This window comes from Gavialis gangeticus, unplaced genomic scaffold (assembly GCF_001723915.1).
Source record: "Gavialis gangeticus isolate Ggan-Ray unplaced genomic scaffold, GavGan_comp1, whole genome shotgun sequence".
NCBI classification, from domain to species: domain Eukaryota; kingdom Metazoa; phylum Chordata; order Crocodylia; family Gavialidae; genus Gavialis; species Gavialis gangeticus.
In genome coordinates, this window is record NW_017728992.1 from 114,916,417 (window position 1) to 114,936,919 (window position 20,503).

At 41.2% G+C, this 20,503-nt stretch overlaps 1 protein-coding gene and 1 long non-coding RNA gene across 2 annotated transcripts in view; one reads left to right on the forward strand and one right to left on the reverse strand.

Annotated features, from left to right (window-relative positions):
• LOC109304503 overlaps positions 1–13,861 on the forward strand; it is a 22,108-nt gene extending 8,247 nt beyond the window's left edge. Inside the window, exons 2-3 of the long non-coding RNA XR_002099407.1 lie at positions 10,725–10,736; positions 13,850–13,861. This is a non-coding gene — a long non-coding RNA (uncharacterized LOC109304503). The remainder of the gene's footprint in view (positions 1–10,724; positions 10,737–13,849) is intronic.
• PXDNL (peroxidasin like) overlaps positions 1–20,503 on the reverse strand; it is a 407,402-nt gene that overhangs the window by 72,653 nt on the left and 314,246 nt on the right. Inside the window, exons 15-17 of the mRNA XM_019527126.1 lie at positions 12,842–12,950; positions 9,970–10,127; positions 41–844 (exon numbers count right to left, since the gene is read on the reverse strand). Coding sequence (XP_019382671.1) covers positions 41–844; positions 9,970–10,127; positions 12,842–12,950 — 1,071 coding nt within the window. The remainder of the gene's footprint in view (positions 1–40; positions 845–9,969; positions 10,128–12,841; positions 12,951–20,503) is intronic.

Below are 20,503 nucleotides of genomic sequence, written 5' to 3' on the forward strand. Positions count from 1 at the left end.
CCCAGCTGCTCATTGGCTCTGTGGTCTCCTGCAAGGAAACATGGTGTAGAGCTTTCATTTTCATCTTTTGTGCATTCAGTTGGTGGACCTGTGGCAAATGGTAATAAGTGCTTTTTAGAAGATGGGACCAGTAGGCCTTCTTTGAGGAGGCCATGGTGATTTGTTTTATCCCTTAGCTCTTCTGACTCCCACTCAGAACTTGCATAGACATTAGAGGCATCAATGTAAGATGTTAAATGATTAATCTGCTCCCTTGCATAGACCGAATTCATTATTAAAGAGGTCATTCCACTACCACAAACTGGGCTTGAGCGAACAAAGAACATGCATTTAGAATTTGTCACTCGAGGATCATTCTGAGGAATTATGACAGGGAAGCAAGGTGGATCATTAGTGCACAATGAGCTACAAGACTGTCCATCAGAAAAACGAGACATACTCAGGGCAGGCACCGTCTGATCCAAGTCATGGTCTAAAAATTGGCCCCATTGCATGACCATATGAGTGTATCTGTCATCAGGAGTTACGGTCTCTGTACCAACCATTTTTGTTGAGATAAGCCGTGGTAGTGGAAGGGGATAACCATTATACAAAGAGTCATGATTGAAACCCCTGGGTATGTTAAAGCCATTTTCATACACAGGTTTAAGGATCCGTTCAAAAGCAGTCAGAGAGGCTCCCCACATTGGGTACTGTAGATTGTTACATGTTCCATCGTAGCTTCTGTATTTTTGATGGAAACAGATGTCAGAGCAGTCCGGGAAGCGTCTGTGAGCTGTACATCCAGAGAGATTGGCAATCAGACTGAGGTAGTGTGGGGAAACCAGATCATTGTAGCGAAATTCTGAAACACAACATTTGAAGAAATTAATTGATCTTGTATTTTAAAAATGACTCAGAATCCATGTGAAATTCTTAGGATTCTCAATACTAGTATCATGGTTATACCTGGATAAAAGCATCTTTTTCGTAAAACGTTTGTCAGGAGATAATATGCACAGATTTCCTGATAGAGACTAGGGATCTGCTCCTACTTAAGCCAAAGGCAAACCTATTAATTGAAATGGGAGGACTGGGCTGTAAAGTTACAGCCACAGTGAAAGATTCAACAGTTGCAAAAGGGTGGTGCTGTGGAGAACATGAAAAGTAATTGACAGAAATGAAAAAAACAACCCCAAACCCTCCATACAATAGGTTAAATAATGGACAGGATTCATGTCGTCAAGTTTCAAATGTTATTAAACCTGAGGAATATGGGTTAAAATACCAAGGAGGTGAAAGAGCAGACTGTGGAACACTTCTAAATGGGAAGAAGATATCTGGAAGGCAGTAGTGCTGAAAGACAATGAAGAGTCATTAGGGACTAGCACAAATTAACCCTGAGCTACCAATGCAACACAACAGCAAAAAACATTAATGCAATTTTGGTTTTTAAGGCAGAGGAATCATGTCAAAAGAGTAAGGAGATAATAATCCCCAGTGTGACCAAACCCAGAATACTCCTTTTAGTTCTGGAATTTCAAAGACGGAGGATGTAGATAAATTGGAGAAAATTCAAAGCACCACCAGCATCATTTAAAGAGCCAAAGGGACTGAGATACGAAGAAAGATTAAAAGAAATAAGAGCTTGGCTAAACAAAGGCTAAAAGGAATATTAGAACTGTCTACAAATATTTGGATGATGTAAACGTTAAAGAAGAAGAATGCCTCAGGGTAGCACATAGGAGGTGCATTTATAACTAGAAGTGATAGAAGCCAATTAGGCAAAGAAACATATAAGCAGCATATTAGAAAAAAAATTTTTTTTTAAAGAACATATTACTTTTGCCACTAGAGGCAGCTTCTAGTAAAAGTAGTTCTCCATCACTCACTGCCCTTTAACAGTGATCTGAATAAAGCACTGAGAAATAAACTGCAGGAATGATTCTCAGACTGGCATATATCTTCTCCATCTCTACCTTCTACAATTCCATAAACCAAACTACAATAACCTGCATAAACCATAAGATAGCATCATAAATGATACTGAAGGTAGCTGTCTAGAACTCTTGCATGGATTTCTATCATAGCTCAATGGACATTAAGTCCATTGCCTAACAACTAAAAACATCCAAAACACAGTGGTGCGCACCTTTCTGTCCCCATGGGTCAGTTGAGTTGTATGGGGCCAACCTACAAGCTTGATTCTGTGTCTGGCATCAATCCATGACCATAACCTAGTGTGGGGCTGATGTGAATCCATCTGCAGGGGGACCTGACAGGCTGGGCCCACCATTCACTGGCATGATCTTGCGTGCAAGGCCACATCATCGAGCTGCAGGGCTCCCCCTGTGTCTGAAAATCTGACAGCAGGAGAGCTGCAAGTCAACACTGTCACCACTCCCCCACCAAATTTTTGGACCTGTGGGGAGACTCATGGGCCAGATGACATAGCCTCCTGGTCAGGATCTAGCCCAGGAGTGGGCAAAATATGGCCTGCAGGCTGGATCTAGCCCACCAATAGGTTTGATCTGGCCCACAGGTGGACAGCCACCAACTCATTGGATTTGATCCATGGGCAGCTCCAACCACATGGTGCCAGGGCAGTGGGTAGGACTGCTTCCACCCAGCAGCATCAGGCATCTGCTATGGATCTGGGAGGGGATCCTGCCGCAGCAAGAGGGCAGCGTCATCAGCCTTGGAGGTCACAGGCTGGTTCAGGAGCCCAGATGCAGAACCTGCTGGTGCAGTGGAAGCTCCTGTCTGGAGCCCCAACCCAAAATCTGCCAGCAGCATCAGCTGTGGATCGAGGCAGAAGCTGCTGTCATGCTGGGCAGGCAGCACCATCTCCCTCTCCTCTCCTCTTTCCTGCTTCTTCCCTCCCTCCAGAGCCCGGGTGAAGCTGTAGCTTGCTAGCAGCCCCAATGCTCAGCTGTGGACCCAGGCAGGAGCTTCTTCTGCATCAGAGTCAGCAGTGACACTACTGGAAGACCTACAGCTGAGCATCAGGGCTCCTAATGAACTAAAGCTTCAGCCAGGTTCTGGAGGAAGAGGAAGGGAGGGAAGGAGAGGGAGGGAGACAGAGACGAGACAGATAGAGATGGATGTGGTCCCCAAAACTTACTAAATGGCCTTCCAGATGAAATAATCGCCCACCCCTGATCTAGCCTGTGGGCCAGAAGTTAAGCACCACTGTAAGACAATGGTCTCAAGTTGCAGGAAGGGAAGTTTAAGTTAGATATTAGGAAAAACTCTCCCACAAGAAAGGTAATAAAGCACTAGAACAGGCTATCAAGAGAGGCTGTGAAGTCTCCACCCTTGGAGGTTTTTAAGACATGGCTAGATAAAGCCTTGGCTGGGATGATCTAGTTGGGGCTGGTACTGTTTTGAGCAGAGGCTTGGACTAGATGACCTTCTGAGGTACCTTCCAATACTAATTTTCTATGATTCTATGACATTTCATTATAGTACATTTGTTAAAAAGTGCTGGATTTTAGCTCTAAAAGCCAGAGTGAAGATTCACCAACATAAAGCTCCAACTCCACGTCTGTTCAAACCCCTTTCCTTTGGTCCAAGTTCTTAGCACCAGAAGATCTAAAAAGAACAGCAAAGCAACTTTGCCTCTTATAGGCATCTTTCCAGAATTAATCAAGCCAATAGAGTTAAAAAGAAAAAGTGATTTCCCTTTCATAAATCACCACTGCAATGCCTTTGTTTTTTCCTCCTAGATTGGGGGTGGGCAAAATGTGGCCCAGGAGCTGAATGCAGCCTGCCTGGTATTCTATCTGGCCCACAGGGCCGCTAAAAAATTTAGAAAAATTAATATTTATCTGCCCTGGCTTCCTGTCATGAGGCCCTCAATGGCTTGCCAAAACTCAGTAAGTGGCCCTCCACCCAAAATAATTGCCCACCCCTGTTTTAGATCCTTACCCCAGAAGAGTCATGTGAAAAGTAGGAAACACAGTAAAACACTTGCATGTTGGGATGTAATGATCACCCCTTTAGAAATGCTCCCTTCTTCTACTTAACTCTAAATGATGAAAGTGACAGCATGCGACTAATAAGGAGTATCTAGAAAGGCCAATTCTTCCATTACACAGCAGTGATGATATTGATTCATCTCTGAGTATGAACACACCACAATGCATTTGAATGACAGTTTCTTTTACAATGACAGAAGCAATAACACTGTCATTATAAGAGAAGTGAGGTTAAAGGGATATTGAAATTTGTTCTTAAAAACTTTGGTATTTATTTTAAAATAGCCAATACTTTATTACAGGAAAATTACTTGAAAAAAATTCAAGGCGAATTATCTAGAAGCTTCCTGAATATCACAAAGAACAATATTAACTATTTGGTATGGAGATAACAGGCATAATCTGAACTTCATCAACCCACACAGTTCTTCTTTTGCTTTCACCTTTTAAATCTTCTGAATTAAAGATAAAAAGTACCATGGCAACAAACTCAAAGGCTGGTTTGAAGGGATTTTTTAGTAAATACATCTGTTAGTTGACTGTGAAAAAAGCTTATCTAGAACTTCTCCTTACTGAAAAAAGCAGGTGCTGAACATCTGGATCCTACACTAAAGCACTGCACAACAAAAATTTTCAACCATTTAGAACATTTGGCAGATGAAAACAAAATGCCATCTAGAGGCTGTGAATATGGAAGGAAATTGTCCTTTTATTTGTAAGAGCAGAGCAATAAAACCAAAACAAATTAAGAACAGAATGAGATCTCTAGTAACAGCAAATCTTCAGTGTTTTTTATTGCTAGTATGTTTAAAATAGTACATAAGACTTCCTCTACATCATGTCAGATGCCATATGCTTTGTACAAGAACTATCAATGGTAAATAAGGTCACTCACCTAGCATTTAACAAAACATGGCTGCAATATTACATATCTGTGCCGAGCATGATATGCATCATATATATTAGGTTTTATGAACATTATCTATATCTTTGAGGATACAGTTGTTAGTGTTGCTGAATAAAGGGTATTTAGGGAGATACATTTGTCTGAGCTAGCTTTGGACTGCTGGAATCAAAGACTACTCAATACAGACAGTCAGACATACAGTGGAGGTAAGTCCTGTGAATCTTTGCTACATAAGTTAGCACCTGGATGGACCATGAGGCAGGCGTGGAGGCACAGGATGGGACAAGAAGGAACAGGAGAGCAAAATAGGGAATGTTTCAAATTAAGCTTCAAATTAATTAAAAAGCTTAGCCTTTTTTGGGACAGGAAGTAGGGTGGGTGGGGAGAGTTCAGGGGGAAAAAAAAGGTTGTAGCCTAGTTCTTGACATAACATATCAAGTGGCTTTAGGTATAAGTCAGAGTCTACCCAAATCGTCCAAGAAACAGCCAAGCTTAGCTGAGATAAAATACACAGTAACTTGGTTTTGGTTTTTATCCTATCTTCTCTCTACTCATGATGCTCTTACTGATAATTTGCACTGATTTCCATCAATATATTCTTCATCACTGTATTGATCAGCTAGTTATAGCTCCTAGAGAAGATTCTAGAGCTTGGCTAAATCCCAAATATACTTTTTAAAGTAAATGGAGAATGTTGCACCTGGTGGGCCAGTCAAAAGTGAGGGAGATGATAAGATTCCACTAAAAAAAAATGCCCACAGAGCAAGATTACAAGTATTATTCACCACAAGGAGAAGGCTCATCCGTACCCCAAAACATCTACAGCAATATCACAGCAGATGCAGCTCTAAATTAGGTGCACAGTGGGCACATCTACACATTCATTAATGTGCCATGGTTACTGTGCTTTCAGTTTAGTACCTGAAATAACAGGTACTAAACTGAAGGCACAGTAACCAGTGCTACTGCACAGTAGTGTTGGCGCACGGCTTTTTTGTGACACTATTGTGTAATTCTACTGCTCATTAGCACAGCTTTTGCCACGATGCACTAATGCACAGCAGAATTAGTCTACTGCACATTTAGTATCTTGTGTAGATGTGCCCAGTGAGTCATTAGTGACAGCACTCTTAAAGGAGGGTCCTTCCAGTAGGATACCATCCAAAAGAATATCTACCCACATAGGTTTCCATTAACCCATAGCTCACAGGATTAGGAAATCTCGTCGTTTCCTTAAACCCTGTAATCTGTGTGCTGAGAGAGAAGGGAAATTCACATTACATTTGGCCTTAATGGATAATATATCATGCTTTTATTTTGGCATTTATAATTTTTTATTGCACAGTAACAAGGTAAATGATTGTCTAGTAAATCCCAGCAAATCATGTGTGTATAGAAGCTTTTATTGTTCATGTCCCTGCACTGAAGGATCTTCTACATTTAAAGAAGAGACACCAAATTATAAATTTGCAATCATGTTTCAGGGTGTGGTGAGAAGACATGACAGGAACCATTATTCCACAAAAGATACCACCATGCCATGTGGAAATCAGAGTCCTCCAATTTAGGCCCCACAATCAGTTACTAAAACTCTGAAGTCCTCATGATAGCCTCCAAGCTTTATGCATATGGAAGTAAATATTTATTCACCCCTAAAGAAGGGTCTTTATGCCAAAAAGCTTGCAAAGAACAACTTTTCCAACTATTTAGTTAGTCTAATACAGGATATCAAATTTACCCAAAAAACCTTGTCTGCCTATACCCTTAGATGAATAAAGCTACAACCAACACTCCCAGTTGCCCCTGAAACATTTCCTGGGAATGGCTGACAATACCCCAATTCTTGTCCAATGTGATACAGAATAGGTGCCCCATGAATGTTTCTTCAGAGAGCACCAAGTCAATGACACCAATATCAGCTGCTAAAAATATTCAGTTATTACTGAGCTGCATTTGAAATAATGATCTAGAAATGGAAGTTTATGTCCCCACTACTAATCTGTTCCTTACCAGTCTTGTCTGGGGCATTCAAAAAATTACTGAATGCATTTTTATGACAAATAGTGAAATGCTAAGTGGCAAAGGCTCATCTGTACCTCAAAGCAAGTTTTATTTATTAGATAATATATTTATGTATGTGTAATAAGATGAATGTATGTAAGTATTAGAATGTCAGGTAACAGGATACCTTTTACAGGTTAAGTGCAGTCATCAGATGAGTGAAAGACTACTAAGGCTAAATGGGTCATACTGTCTGAACAGTGAGCCATGAGGATAGGAGGCATTCTCTTAGGCGATCTGACTCCAATAAAACGGTTTTAGTCAACGGGAATGCTTCACAAGTTGTCCCGAATGACCTTGAGGACCATGGTAATTAGAGGCCAGGGACACACAAGGGGAATGAGAGTTCATAACAACGCAATTTCCCTGAGAGTAGGAAAACCTGGTGGAAAAACTGAGAAACAAACGGATGCCATGATAAATCCCAAGAATTACTCAGTGTCCTCAAGGAAAGAAACCCATCTAAGCATTCTGTATGGGAGAATAAGACTAGATTAGACTATGTAGGTACATCTACATGAGCACGCACATGTGATTTGTGGTGCCTCAAAGCCGTTTGCTGCCACCCATGCACTATGCTGCTCATTTGCAGTGTGGCAGGTGTTTTTTATTTTTTATATCAGGAGATGCCCTCCTTACCTGGATGCCCCCAGGGCCCCAGGAAAGGCTGCGAAGAGCACACGTGCAGGAGTGTGCCCAGGGTCAAACACAAATATGTGCCACTGCTATTTGTCCTGTGGGAAATGCACACCCCTGCATGTGCATACTCATGGGGATGCATCCTGTGTGTCTACAGGTGGTTTATTTCTTAAATAATTCTCTTCAAAATTAAGTTCCATCTGCTAATAAATGTACATTACTTTAATATGGCTATCAATCTTCATATAATTGATAACAGATTCTAAAAAGGCAGAAATGCAGGTGGCCCAGTGGACCTGTACATGAGCTGCATATTTGAGATGTAACAACCTAAAAGTGGATCAATAAGTAGGAGAATTACACCCCAAGCTTCAGATGGACAAGAATCCAAAGACCTGTATACGCTCCAAAAAAGATGATGCTGACCTTGCACTACTGGCAATGTGACAAAATACTACCTTAGCCATAAATGTTAGAGAAAATGAATGTTGCACATCACTGTTTTTGCCCTGGTCTTTAACTCAGAATTCCAGAGGGAGGAGTTCACAACAAATATTATAGCCAAAGGACTCAAACAGCAGCTAAAGTGGGACTACATAGCATGTCATTCCTGCCTGCATATTACTTGTACACTAACTTTCACACAGTTACAGGAAAAAGGCACAATCATAAACACTTGGTATGGGAAAATGTATTTATGCACGTGCAACCCCCTATTGTTATATTCTACAGAACCATTAGTGAATAAAATTAAAAATCAAACATAGCATATACCTTTAAGGAGGTGGAATCCATTTAGCTTCTAGGTAATTCTGAAAGTCTCATTCCATTGTGGGTTTTATCCCTTTCATTACATTTGCTGGCACATTAAAATTAAATGAAGTACAAAACAACAGAGACTATTTTTCCTTATACTTTTTGAAGGGAAAAATTCTCGCAGTAATGACAAAATATAGGGATGGGTTGGCTCGGCACCCTGCTCAAGTTGTGATAACAGAATCAGGCACCAGAACTTGGAGGTTTATACTGTTGTTTGTGCCAACATAATGTATTGCATTGACTTTCAAGATGCATATAACATGCCTGAAATAGAATACTGATAAACACATCTAATATTTATTAAAAGGAACCTCCCTAACTTATGCTAGCATTTAAATTTTGCCTACTTCAGTTTGGCAAGAGCTTTTGACCACAGGCCATTTTCTCTTTCAGATACTAATCATGTCAGAAATAAAGGTGGTAATTTTTTTATTTGCTATCATGCAACTAATCAAAGCAAAGGAGAATCTTCTTGAGAAACAAATCAGTTACATTATAATATTCAGTTTTTAACCAGCACAAGTGGGTTGGAAATTTTGGACATAAATGAGTCTTCAAGTTAAGAAAAAAATATAGTGCCTGGAAAATTCAGATGTCAGTTTTCTAAATATGCACAGTTTTTTATTAGTCTCTACTAATGTGGTAGAATTTATATTGCAGATTTCTGATGCAACAACAACAGAATATTAAAATTGTACGCACCTTTGTAGCAATCTAAATTGCTCTACATTTTTTGAGACATAGTAACTATCACAGACATATTTCTTTACTCACAGAAGATGGATTTGAACATTAGTAAAGAAAATATGTCTGAATAGTAAAGATAGTAAAATTGAGAGTAAAACAGAACAAAAAAAAAAGAGATGGAAGTCTATTGAAAAATGAATAGGAGTTTGCACTAGAAAATTATGGCAATATTTAAAAGAGGATTGGAGAGTTCAATTTTTGATTCTCCTGTACTATGTACAGGACAGTACAGAGTAAAATACTGTAAATATATTAATATAATAGTTCATAGGTCTGTTTCAAGCTGTAATTTATACAAGCTGTAATTTCTCATCTAAATAATGGTAATCCCACTAGCCCAGTTCTCCCTTGCATCGCTGAGCTTTAATTAGAAACTTATAAGATGGCATTACACAATGTTCAGTCAGTTCTGACTCAGGTTCTAAAATATAAAAAGGAAATTGTGCTACAGGAAAGGCTATGTTTGAGAACAAGAAAACGAGACTCTGAACACTCGTGGTAGCTGAAGCATTTTTCAAAAAATGTAAAGCTGTTAAGCCACATGTGATGGTTAATTTCCAGCTCTGGTACTTTGTTCTGTCCAAGTTTATCCAGTAGTTTCAACTGCATAAATGATGTTTCATTTATGTGTACAGTGAGACCGGCACAGAATGGCTACTACCTTCAATGACAGCAGCAGTCACATAATAGTCTACCTTATCTGCAGTATACTTTATATAAAACTGAGGCACTAGGTGAAAAACACTATAATAATATAAGATGACATTGCAAGTTTCACTAGTGGGGTACCACAATAAACTGCAGACAAAATAGATACTAGCATTTACGTGTACCCACCTATTCCATCAAAATCAACACTGAGACCCTGTTTAACATGTTCCTGAATCAACTGAAGAGTTTGCTCAAATATCTCCCCTGCTCTTGCAGTCTCTATAGTGAAAGGATCCCGTGGATAGCGGAATTGAGCCAACAGGTCAGTGGGGGTTTGGGGATGCCTGCAAAAAAAGAGGAGCATGTGTTGAAGTTTATGCATCAGAGGTAGTCAAGCTGCAGCTAATGAGTCACTAATAGCTCTGGAAAAAGAGTGATAGTTAAATAAAATCATCCCTTTTCTCTTTATTTCTTTTTTCTCCTTTACCATGTGTTATTTTCTTCAGTTCTTGCTTATGGCCGTCCTTCCCATACATAAAAAACTAATTACTGGGCAGAAATATTCTCAGAATATCTTTGCAAACATTCAACAACTGAAAGTAAAAGCAATAAAGATAGCCTGCTAGAGGTCTTAAGGTACAGGAACGCAGGATAGCATGCATGATCTATACTATAGACAAAGGTGTTTCTGTAGCTCATGTGGACGTACTCTGAGCTAGTTTTAAATGGCTCACTGAGGATATGCTATGGGTGAAGCCACACCAACATGTGGCTCAGTCCAGCAGAAATACTGATGCAGCAGCCTGTGCTGAGCTTGTGTTGCTGTGGCTACATTAGTAGCAGTACCCAAGTAAGGTATTTCAAGGTTAGATGAAGTCTATATGAGCTGCCATCATATGTTTGACTGCAGTATAGAAATACTTTCAGGCTTATGATAGTAGAAGCCTTTGACAGTAATAAGCACAACATTCCATCTTCACAACAGTGTTTTTTGAGAGGTTATAAAAGTAAAGCCAATTCAATGTAAAAGTAAAGCCAATTAAAAGGTTATAAAAGTAAAGCCAATTAAATTAACACAACAAAAAGCTGTTGTGCTTTGATCTACTACACTGATACGAGTGCAAATATGACCTACCTCCATTCTCTCCCCATCATCCAACTCATACAAAATTGTTCATACATTGTATATTCAAGGAGAAAGCATCAGACCTCCTACCACCTGTTTAATTGCTTTTTGATAAGGGGGAAAGCATGTAGAAAGAAATTTGTGTAAAGTTATTTGTTACCCCTCAAAAAAGGAGGAACCAGTTAATTTCCCATAACTGCCTGAAGTTTACCATAAAATCAAAGAGAGGTAGTTAACTGTGCCATCTGAAGTCAAACAGAAGACAGGGCAGGGTAGCACCTTAGAGGCAAACTGGTTCAGAGAGGTGCAAGCTTTCATAGGTGACACCCTACAAAGTCGGATGGCATATGACAAAGTAGACTGTCGCCCACAAAAGCTTATGCGTCTGAACCAGTTGGTCTGCAAGGTGCTACCCTGCCCTGCCTTCTGAATTACTAGAACTTCCTGGCTACTGTGAACAAGAGGGATATGCTGTAACACCCAGATATGCTGGAACACCACATAACTACTTTTATCTTTTGCAATTAAATGTTAAAAGAATGTAATACTGTGAGTTTCAACAATTCATGAAAAGAACTATGAGACTCTGATGACATCAAGAGAACAAAGGTACTCCTTTAACTCATGCTTAGCACTGTCAGTCCCTTTGGTGTTTTTCTACATCTGTGTCACCTTTTAACAACTAAGGCCGTTTGTAGATAACATGGAGGTTTAATTCTCCCTAAACTGAAGTGGTGTTTTTTTTAAAAACACCACTTCAATTTAGAGTGAAGTAGAACCCTGTGTTTTGTACACCAGTGTCAGAGCCTGATCCTTACCTGCCTCTCCAGCGGTGGGGAAGGGAGAGTGAGCTGCTGGTGGGCAGAGCAGTCCCTGAGCTGTGGGGGAAAGGGACTGGTGCTTCCCTCCACGCCAGTGGCACCTCCTCTTCCCCTCCCTCTCCCCACCCCCCGCTTGTGCAGTCCTGGTGGGGTGCCACAGCTGTGGAGAGAAGCACCAGGCCCCCACACAGCTCAGGCAGGCAGGCAGGCAGGCTTTGGGGGGTAAAAAAAGATCAGGCTGGCCACTTGTCTTTTTTTTTTCCCTCCTTCTGTGGAGCCTGCCTTCTTGGGCTACTGCTGGGCTGCCTGCAGAGCCTCTGGGCTGCACGGAGCCTGGTGCCTCTCTCCAGGACTGTAGGGTAGGAAACTAAAACTCCTTGGAGGTGTTTCACTTTGCAGCACCCCAAAGTCATTTGCTGCATCCCAAAGTCATTTAAGGAGCATTATGCTACCGAATGTGCTACAGCGGCTGGAATTAACTCAGAATACACCACTGAATATGCAAACAGCAATGCCATTAAAGTGGTGCAAAAGGCATTTAACCTGCTTTAAGCCCTCCTTAAAGTGTTGTCTATAAACGGCCTAAGCTACTTGTCTACAACTCTGTTCCCTTTTGCATCATTCAATGAAGAAAGCATAGGGGTCACTAAATTAAATGCTTTGCCTCAGTTCTCTAGGGATTAGGGCTATGGTTAAAGGATAAAATAAAAATGGAGATCTCTATCATGCCTTATTTCTTTAGTAAGGAAAAGGTTGCCTAATCTATTGATAAAGAGTCCAAGGCCAGATTAGTCTATTGTTTAGAAGACTGTTGCAGGCCACAGAAAATAGCTGCATGACAAATAAATGGTCCTAGAAGCCAAGAGGCCAAGAAAGTGAAACAGTAAAAAGCATATCATCTGATTTTATTCTTTGTCAAACAATATAATCTTTCAGAAAACTGAACTGATAATGACTGCTATTAAGAAACAACAGCCTAGCTACAAGAAAAAGCACATTCTGACAATTATATTACAGTAACCTTTTTTTGTAATTTAAAAAAAATGAACAGTAGCTAAGCAGAATAAAAATGTGAAAGATTTCTGTGAGCAAAGATAAAATACATTCTTACTGTGAAAACAAATTTCTTCTTGTGGAGTTAATTGCACTGTCAACTCGGTGGATGGCAGCAAGAATGGATGATTCAACAAAGTTATCACCAGCTTGTCTGCCTCGTGGCACTGCAGAAACAATTTCATAGTTTGAAAAATTTCTCACTTAAAGTTCAAATTTATGCAATATAAATAGCACTTAATAGCCTTTTCATTAAAAGAAATGACAAGTCTTACAAGAACAAAAACTAAAATCTCAAACTGATACTAGCCATTGTAGAGAAGGAGCATTATCTTTTATATGAAAATGACAGCTGGTACATCCACACACTTGTTGAGGTATCATAGAAGCATTTCAACTTTGCATAACTGGTTCAAATTTGTTTAGTAAAGATAGCCAGGTACCAAAAGATGCTTGTTTAGTTATTTTCAGGGAAAAGGTTTGCTTCAACTTCTAGGGGATAAGCACCTGCATCACAAAAAATACCACCACAATAATTGGAATCTTTGCTGGATCTCACCACAGAGGGAATAAAATACAATTCATCTCAATGGCAATTTGAGCATCGTAAAGGTAACCATTTTTGGGTCCACTCTCCAAAAGGAACATCCTTAGGAGACATAGCTTTTATTAAGAAAATATGAATATTTCTTGTAAAGATGACTATATTGCCATAAGACTAAGTTGTTTAGATAGTTTGGTGCAGAGTGCTCAGCAGTCAGAACCTAACAAGAGCCACATGTTCATGCAATGTCTTTCTTAGGGCATGTCTATACCATTTCAAACAGAGCTAAGGAATGCTGCTGCATACTTGCTCCTGTTCTGTATAAATTGAATGTTGAAAAAAATATGACGTAGCAGGTGCTGACAAGTAAAACCAGGACAGACAACCTGAAAGTGTCACTAAGTATGTGCCAAAAAGTGGCATAGTCACATTTTTACAGTACTCTGCATGTGTAAAGTAGGAGCAAGTAAGTAAGATGGTTTTCACGGCATAATCCAATGCAATGCGGGCATGCTACTACAGGTGGTCAAAGTGTGACATACTGAGAATATTGAGGAACAAGAACATGAATCTAAATGTTCAAGAAAAATGGAAATTAGCTTCACCAAAATATGGCATCTGGGGTAGGTAAAAGGGTAAGGGGTAAAAACAAACAAAAAACCCCACCCAATCCTCATAAAAGTCTTTCCATGTCAACCAAACTATAGAACTCCACAAAAAAGTTCCCAAATAAAATAAGCAAGGAAGAGTCAATCCCATCATTGCACCCATGTCCCTATTAGCCCTCCCTCCTAAGTAAAAACTCATGAAAACAGCTGACTTGAACAATGTGAAAGGTTAATTTGAAACCAATTGTGTAACATGAGGTTAGTAATTCATGAAAAATTACTAGCAATGATAGTTCAGATAAAGCTGCATTTTCTCACGAAAAAAACAAATCATCAAGGGGAGCCATGGTGAGGGCTCAAAGCAGTCTACACTACATACAGTAGTGTTTAAAATATGAATATACTTTAGATATAAAGGAAACAGCACGCTGAATGTTATGTAAAATGTTACATAATGTTATATCGGTGTATAAACACAATAATGTGCTCACCACCTAAGAAAAGAAGCACTCAAAAAAGAAAAGAGTATTTAAAAGACTTAATGGTCTTGTGAGATGGACTGGATATGTTCACCCAAAACAAAATAAAAAGGTGGATATCTGATGAATGTGGAAGGTAACAAAGGAAATACAAATACCAGGAATGACTTTTATGTACAGCATATAACCATGATTTTAGATTCACTACCACTTCAGAGAACAAGGATTTGGGGAAGAATTAGCTATCTATGGCTATAAACAGGCATCGCTTTTGTCATGGGATTGGTTGTGCTGCACCTTGTCCCACCATGGAGTAGACTCAGCTGACCTTGGCTGACCACTCCAGTGGCAGGGAGTAGGTGTGTGCCTAGGCCCCCCAGATGGAGGGTTCTGGCCATCTCTTTCTGCCCCTGTGGTCTACTGGAGAGGTAGCAGACCAAAGCCTTAGGGTCAAGGCCACTGCCTCACAAGAAGGTCCATGGCCACATCCAGATCCTAGTCTGCAACAGCTGTAATCCTGAAGATCTTCACAGATCAGCATGTTGTGTCTAGTCAATGAGAGTGGCTCCAAACCACAGAGAAGCATTTCCAGGCCAGGCAGATGAGCAGCAACTGGTGGGAACAGATCATCATGGCCACCTGGGATGACAATCAGTGGCACGTGAACTTCTGCATGTCCCGGAACATCCTACTGGAAACCTGTACCGAGCTTGCCCTACACATGCAAGACAACAACCATACACCCTCTTATCCATAGAGAATTGCATTGCCATTTCAGTCTCCGATCTGTGGTACCATTTCAACACGGGCTAGTCAATGGCTGGAGACACAGTTCAAGAGGAAAACCAACAGATCATGGGCTTGCACATCAAACTCCTTGCCAGTGCACAGGAGGCTATGGATGGGTTGGCAACCAAAGGTTGCCCAACTGCATTGGGGATGTGGACAGCACACACATCTTCCTCCTTCTCCTTGAGCACCATGTTCAGGAATTCAACAAGCAGAAGGGTTACTTCTTGGCAGTTGTGGACAGTGGCCACTGAGAAAGGTGCAAGACACCCGCATATTTAGAAGCTCCTTTCCACCCAGAACTGTTGGAACAGACACTTTGCCCTTGGACTCCTTCACATACAGGTTGAGGGAAAGACTGTACTCCCACTACTGATCGGGGACATTGCCTACCCACTGCATCACCAGCTGATGAGGCTGTTCACTGGATCCCTGGATGACCAGCAAGCCTTGAGATGGTGGGAAGCATGCTGCATCCTGCAGCTGCTGAGCAAGGCTTGCTGGAGATACCAGAGGACATGCATGGATGCCAGAGAAAACAATGTACCTAGGTCCATGGTCTCTGCATGCATGCCACACAACACCTGTGAGTCCAAGGGAGAATTTCGGCCTGAGACCCTGCTCTTGGAGATGAGCCCCCCAGCAAATTCTTGAATGAAGGCCAGTCACCTGACACTTGCTTGAGACATGCTGGCTGACTACATTTGCTGTCTCTGGGCTGAAGGTGATGAATTGTAGAATGACGTAGGACCTGATTAAACACTGCCAACCCTACTCATGCCCTTGTGTGCTCACCTCCATTGTGGACAGGGAGCAGTGGCAGGGGTTGGACATGTTGGTGGGGGCTGTGGTGGTAAATGTTCAGCCAAGTGCTGAACCATGCTTCCATGGATGTAGTGGGGGAGGAGAGGGAGATGATGAGAACTTAGGTTGAGGAATTTAAATGTCCAGCTGGGTGCTAAGCTATGCTTTTGGGGCTTTAGTGGGAGAAGCAGGTGATGAGATAGCTCATCTCAAGCTCTGGTTAGGAAACCAGGCATACTAGGTTTCTATCCCTGTGTAGTAGTATCACTACTGTGTTTTTTTGGTAGGGGGACAGCTGAGATGTTAAGAGGGCATTAAGCTTAAATGGCATCAATCATTGCCCAACTAAAGTGGGACACAAACACAACACAATGCAATGATGGTTAAAGACTATGCAGCGTTTGTTAAAGACACCCCTCCCCAAAACCAATGCCAGTTCCTGGTGCAAGGGAGGGGGAAGGCAGACAGACAGGGAAGGAGGAAAGACTTCCAGCGGTCTGTGAACAGCTCTTCCCTCCCAGTTTTTGTTTTAAATGCCATAGCCAAAATTCTGACAGTAGACAGAACTTTTATTAAACAGGACAACAGAAATATTAAAAGGATAAACAAGAAAATAAATTTAATCAAGTAAACAAGTGCAACGTTAAAAAGTAGTAACCCTAAAATTTCTCATGAAACCCATTACTCCCCTGTGAACGCTCCACAGGCCCTGTGGACCAGGGACCAGTGGACTGTCCCACTTGTGGATTAAAAAGCTAGGTGAAGGGGAAAGCACCAAGAATGCCCTCAGTCTAAAGGTTCAAAGCAGAGACGAGGTGATTCATGGACTCCTGCTTAGCCCTTACAGACTCCCTGAATAGCTACTCAGTTTGGTCAGTCAGCAGTGGCCACGTACTACTCCCCACCTGTAAGAAAGGAATTTTCTTACCCTAATATATAAACATTCATGTGTATTAAACTTTTTCTTGTTTACTTTTTTTTTTGGTTTCCTGTGAATCCCACACTAGACAACAGCTACAGACAGGATAATCAATGATATTTTAAAAGAAAGCTTCACCAAGATAGTGGTTGGGACAGTTGAAAGGGTAAGTGGTAAAAAAAAAAAAGACTGCCCTTCCCAATAAAAGGGGCAATATTCTGTTCTTACTCCACCTATAACTCTTTGTTGTTTTATATATGCACATATATACAAAGGAGACTGGTACTTAAATCCCATATTATAGCAACATAAAGGAAGCAAAAGGCACTATTATGTGAAAACATCCTATTCCATTTTTTTATGAATACTGAATTATACATTTATATGCATTTTGTTAAGAATGCTGCCACACAATTGCTCCCCATGTTATTCCATAATTAATTACTTCAAATCCTACATGAATATTGTACAGTACCACAGAAAGTTTTAGGTATAGTCTGAAAAGGACACTGATCTTAACTTAAAATCATGCCTCCAACTCTATATCATAGCTTGGACAGCAAAATCAAACAGCTAAACAAAAAATCTTCAGACAAAGAAAACAGTTTGTATGGATAATTGTTAATGTCATAATCAGATCAGTAATTATGCATATTAACAACAAGGTGTACTTTAGGCATGCACACAAACACACAAAGATTAATCATCAAATTGAAGGGGATGGAGCCTTCTATGGTCCCATGACAGCAGAGGTACAAAGTTGGGCAAAAAAAAAGGCTTCAGTATTATTCTCCAAGTTGCCATTGGATGCCTTAATTATTGGTTGTGCTTTGTTAAAATAGGAGACGCTGAATTGGGAAATCAACACAAATGGCAAAATTACTGGACCACGTTCCAAACTTACTCAATTGCATCTTATTACAGCAGTGACCTTTGAGCAAGGCATGAAAAGAATATATGCCCAAAGAGACACATTTTGCAAAAGAGAAAATAAACAAACAAATCACATTAGATTTTATTTTCATGATTAATTCTCAAAGTAGCTTCATACCTTGGAATGCACAAAAATACTGGAATATTCTTTTCTTCTTAAAAAGAGAACAAATTCTATAATGTGAAGTATTTCCTGATAAATCTCCTTCTAGTGATACAGAACGAGACTGATATGATAACTGTTACAAATCTCAGATGCTTCATTTTGCTGCATACAAATTAAGTGTAATGTATTCTTTGTCATATAATTTCCATTTAACTATAATGAATCTGCTTATCATTTGCAACTTGAAAGATGTAAATGGAGTTCAATAGCTTATTGAACATACCCCTGCTTAACAGATTTATGTACTGTACAAGAAAGCGCTCATCCATTCTCTCTTGTCTTTATCTTTGAAATTCCTTTTTCATATGGCCCTCCTAGTTAAGATCAGTCAAGACTTATTTAAATAAACATGGCATATCGGAAGGATGTTTGGTCTTTAAACAGGCGTAGGATTGTGGGATCATAAGAAAGTAGGGCTGGAAGAGACCTTGTGAGGTCATCTAGTCCAGCCCCCTGCTCAAGACAGGATCCTCTCTGACTAAGCCACGCCAGCCATGCATCTATCTAACCTACTTTTGAACATGTTCGCAGATGGAGATTCTGTAACTTCTCTAGGTAGCCTATCCCAATGCTTGACCAGAATTTCATCCAATCTCAAAGCGAATTTTCATCCTAATCTCAAACTGAAATTTCCTCTGCTGCTTCTGGAGGCCAATGCTTCTAGTCCTGTCCCCTATGGTCACAGAGAATAGTCTATCTCAGGGCTGTCTAACTTCAAAAGAGCAGGGAGTTGCAAGCAGCACTGGTCATGACCCACAGGAGTTGCATGCCATGAAGGCGCCCAGCACCGTCACCACATTCAGACCCCATGCCATGCAAGCAGCACAAGCCATGACTGTCATGTAAGTAATGCAAGCCCCAGCCCAATCCTCCACTCGCTTACTGGGCAGCCCAACCCAAGACTTCCTCCCACCACCTAAGCAGTGAGCTGACTGGGCCACCTCCACCCATGATCTCATGTCCTGAAAACCCTGGCTGCCACTGCAGAAACAGAAGCAATAGGGACAATAATAGGCCGGAACTTGCAGGCTGGACTTCAACACCTTGTGGGCTAGATGCAGTCCATAGGCCACAAGTTAGACAGTCCTGGCCTATCTCCATCCTCTTTGGAATCATCCTTCACATATTTGAAGACTGTTACAAAATCCCCCTCTCTGGACTAAATAACCCTGGTTCTTTCAGCCTTTCCTCATAAATCTTGTCTCCCAGGCTCCTCATTGTTTTCCTTGCTCTGCACTGGACTCTTTCCAAACTATCTACATCCTTCTTGAAGTATATGCCTAAATCTGGACACAGTACTCCAGGGGAGGCCTCACCAGTCTTGAATTAAGTAGGAGCATCAGTTCTTTTTATTTGCAAGTGACACTCCTTGTTAATACAACCTAACATAGTGTTGGCTTTTTTTTTGGAACAAGAGCATACTTTTGGCTCATATTCAGCTTGTGGTCCACTGTAACCCCTGCAGTACTGCAGCCTAGCCAGTCACTCCCCAGTCTATCTTTGTGCATATAATAATTTTGTCCCAAGTGCAGAGCTTTGCATTTGTCTTTTCTGAATCTCATAAGACTAACTGCAGACCAATTTTTTAGTCTATCCAGGTTATTCTGGATCTTAGCGCTGCCCTCCAAAATGTCTACAGCTCCACCCAACTTGGTGCCACCTACAAAATTGATAAGTGCACACTCAATCCCATCATCTAAATCATTAATGCAGACATTGAATAATACCAGTCCCAGGACAGATCCCCAAGGAACCCCACTTGATACCTCCTTCAAACTAGACATTGAACCAGTGATGAGTACTTGTTGATCATGATGATCCTACCAGTGAGAATGCTGTGGGAGACTGTCAACAGCCTTCCTAAAATCAAGTTATATCACATCTACTGCTCTCTTCTCATCCAGAGACTGACATATTATCATAGAAGGAAATCAGAGTAGTTAGGCATGACTATCTTGGTGAATAATTTCTGATCACCTTGTTCTCTTTTTGGTATTTTACAACAGATTCCTTGAGGACCTACTCCATGACCCATGCCTGTCGCTTTTTCAGACTCTGGGGCCTGGGAGCATGGCCACCTCCCCTTGTGGAGTCTGCTCCCTTCTGGGGTCTCTGGCATGCCAGCTGGAGGAGCTCCAGGCCGCAGTCCAGAGACTGGGCACCATCAGGGACTGCGAGCAGGAGATCGACTCCTACTGTCAGGCCCTTCTCCCTGGGGAGGCGGAGGGTAGACCACGGTCTCCTTCAAGGACAAAGGAGAACTCGAGGACCTCCCTCACTGTCAAGCCCAGGGCTTGGACCAAGGTGGTCAAGCGCCCCAAGACCCACCGCACCAAGGCCCCTGCCCTGCTGGAGTTTTGAAATAGGTACAAACCTCTTGAAGCCCCAGCAGAGCCTACTGAGTTGCCAGCTCCCTCAGGCAACACAGGCACTACTGTAGTAAGAAGTCAGGGGAGGGGCACTCTGAAGTGCTTTGGG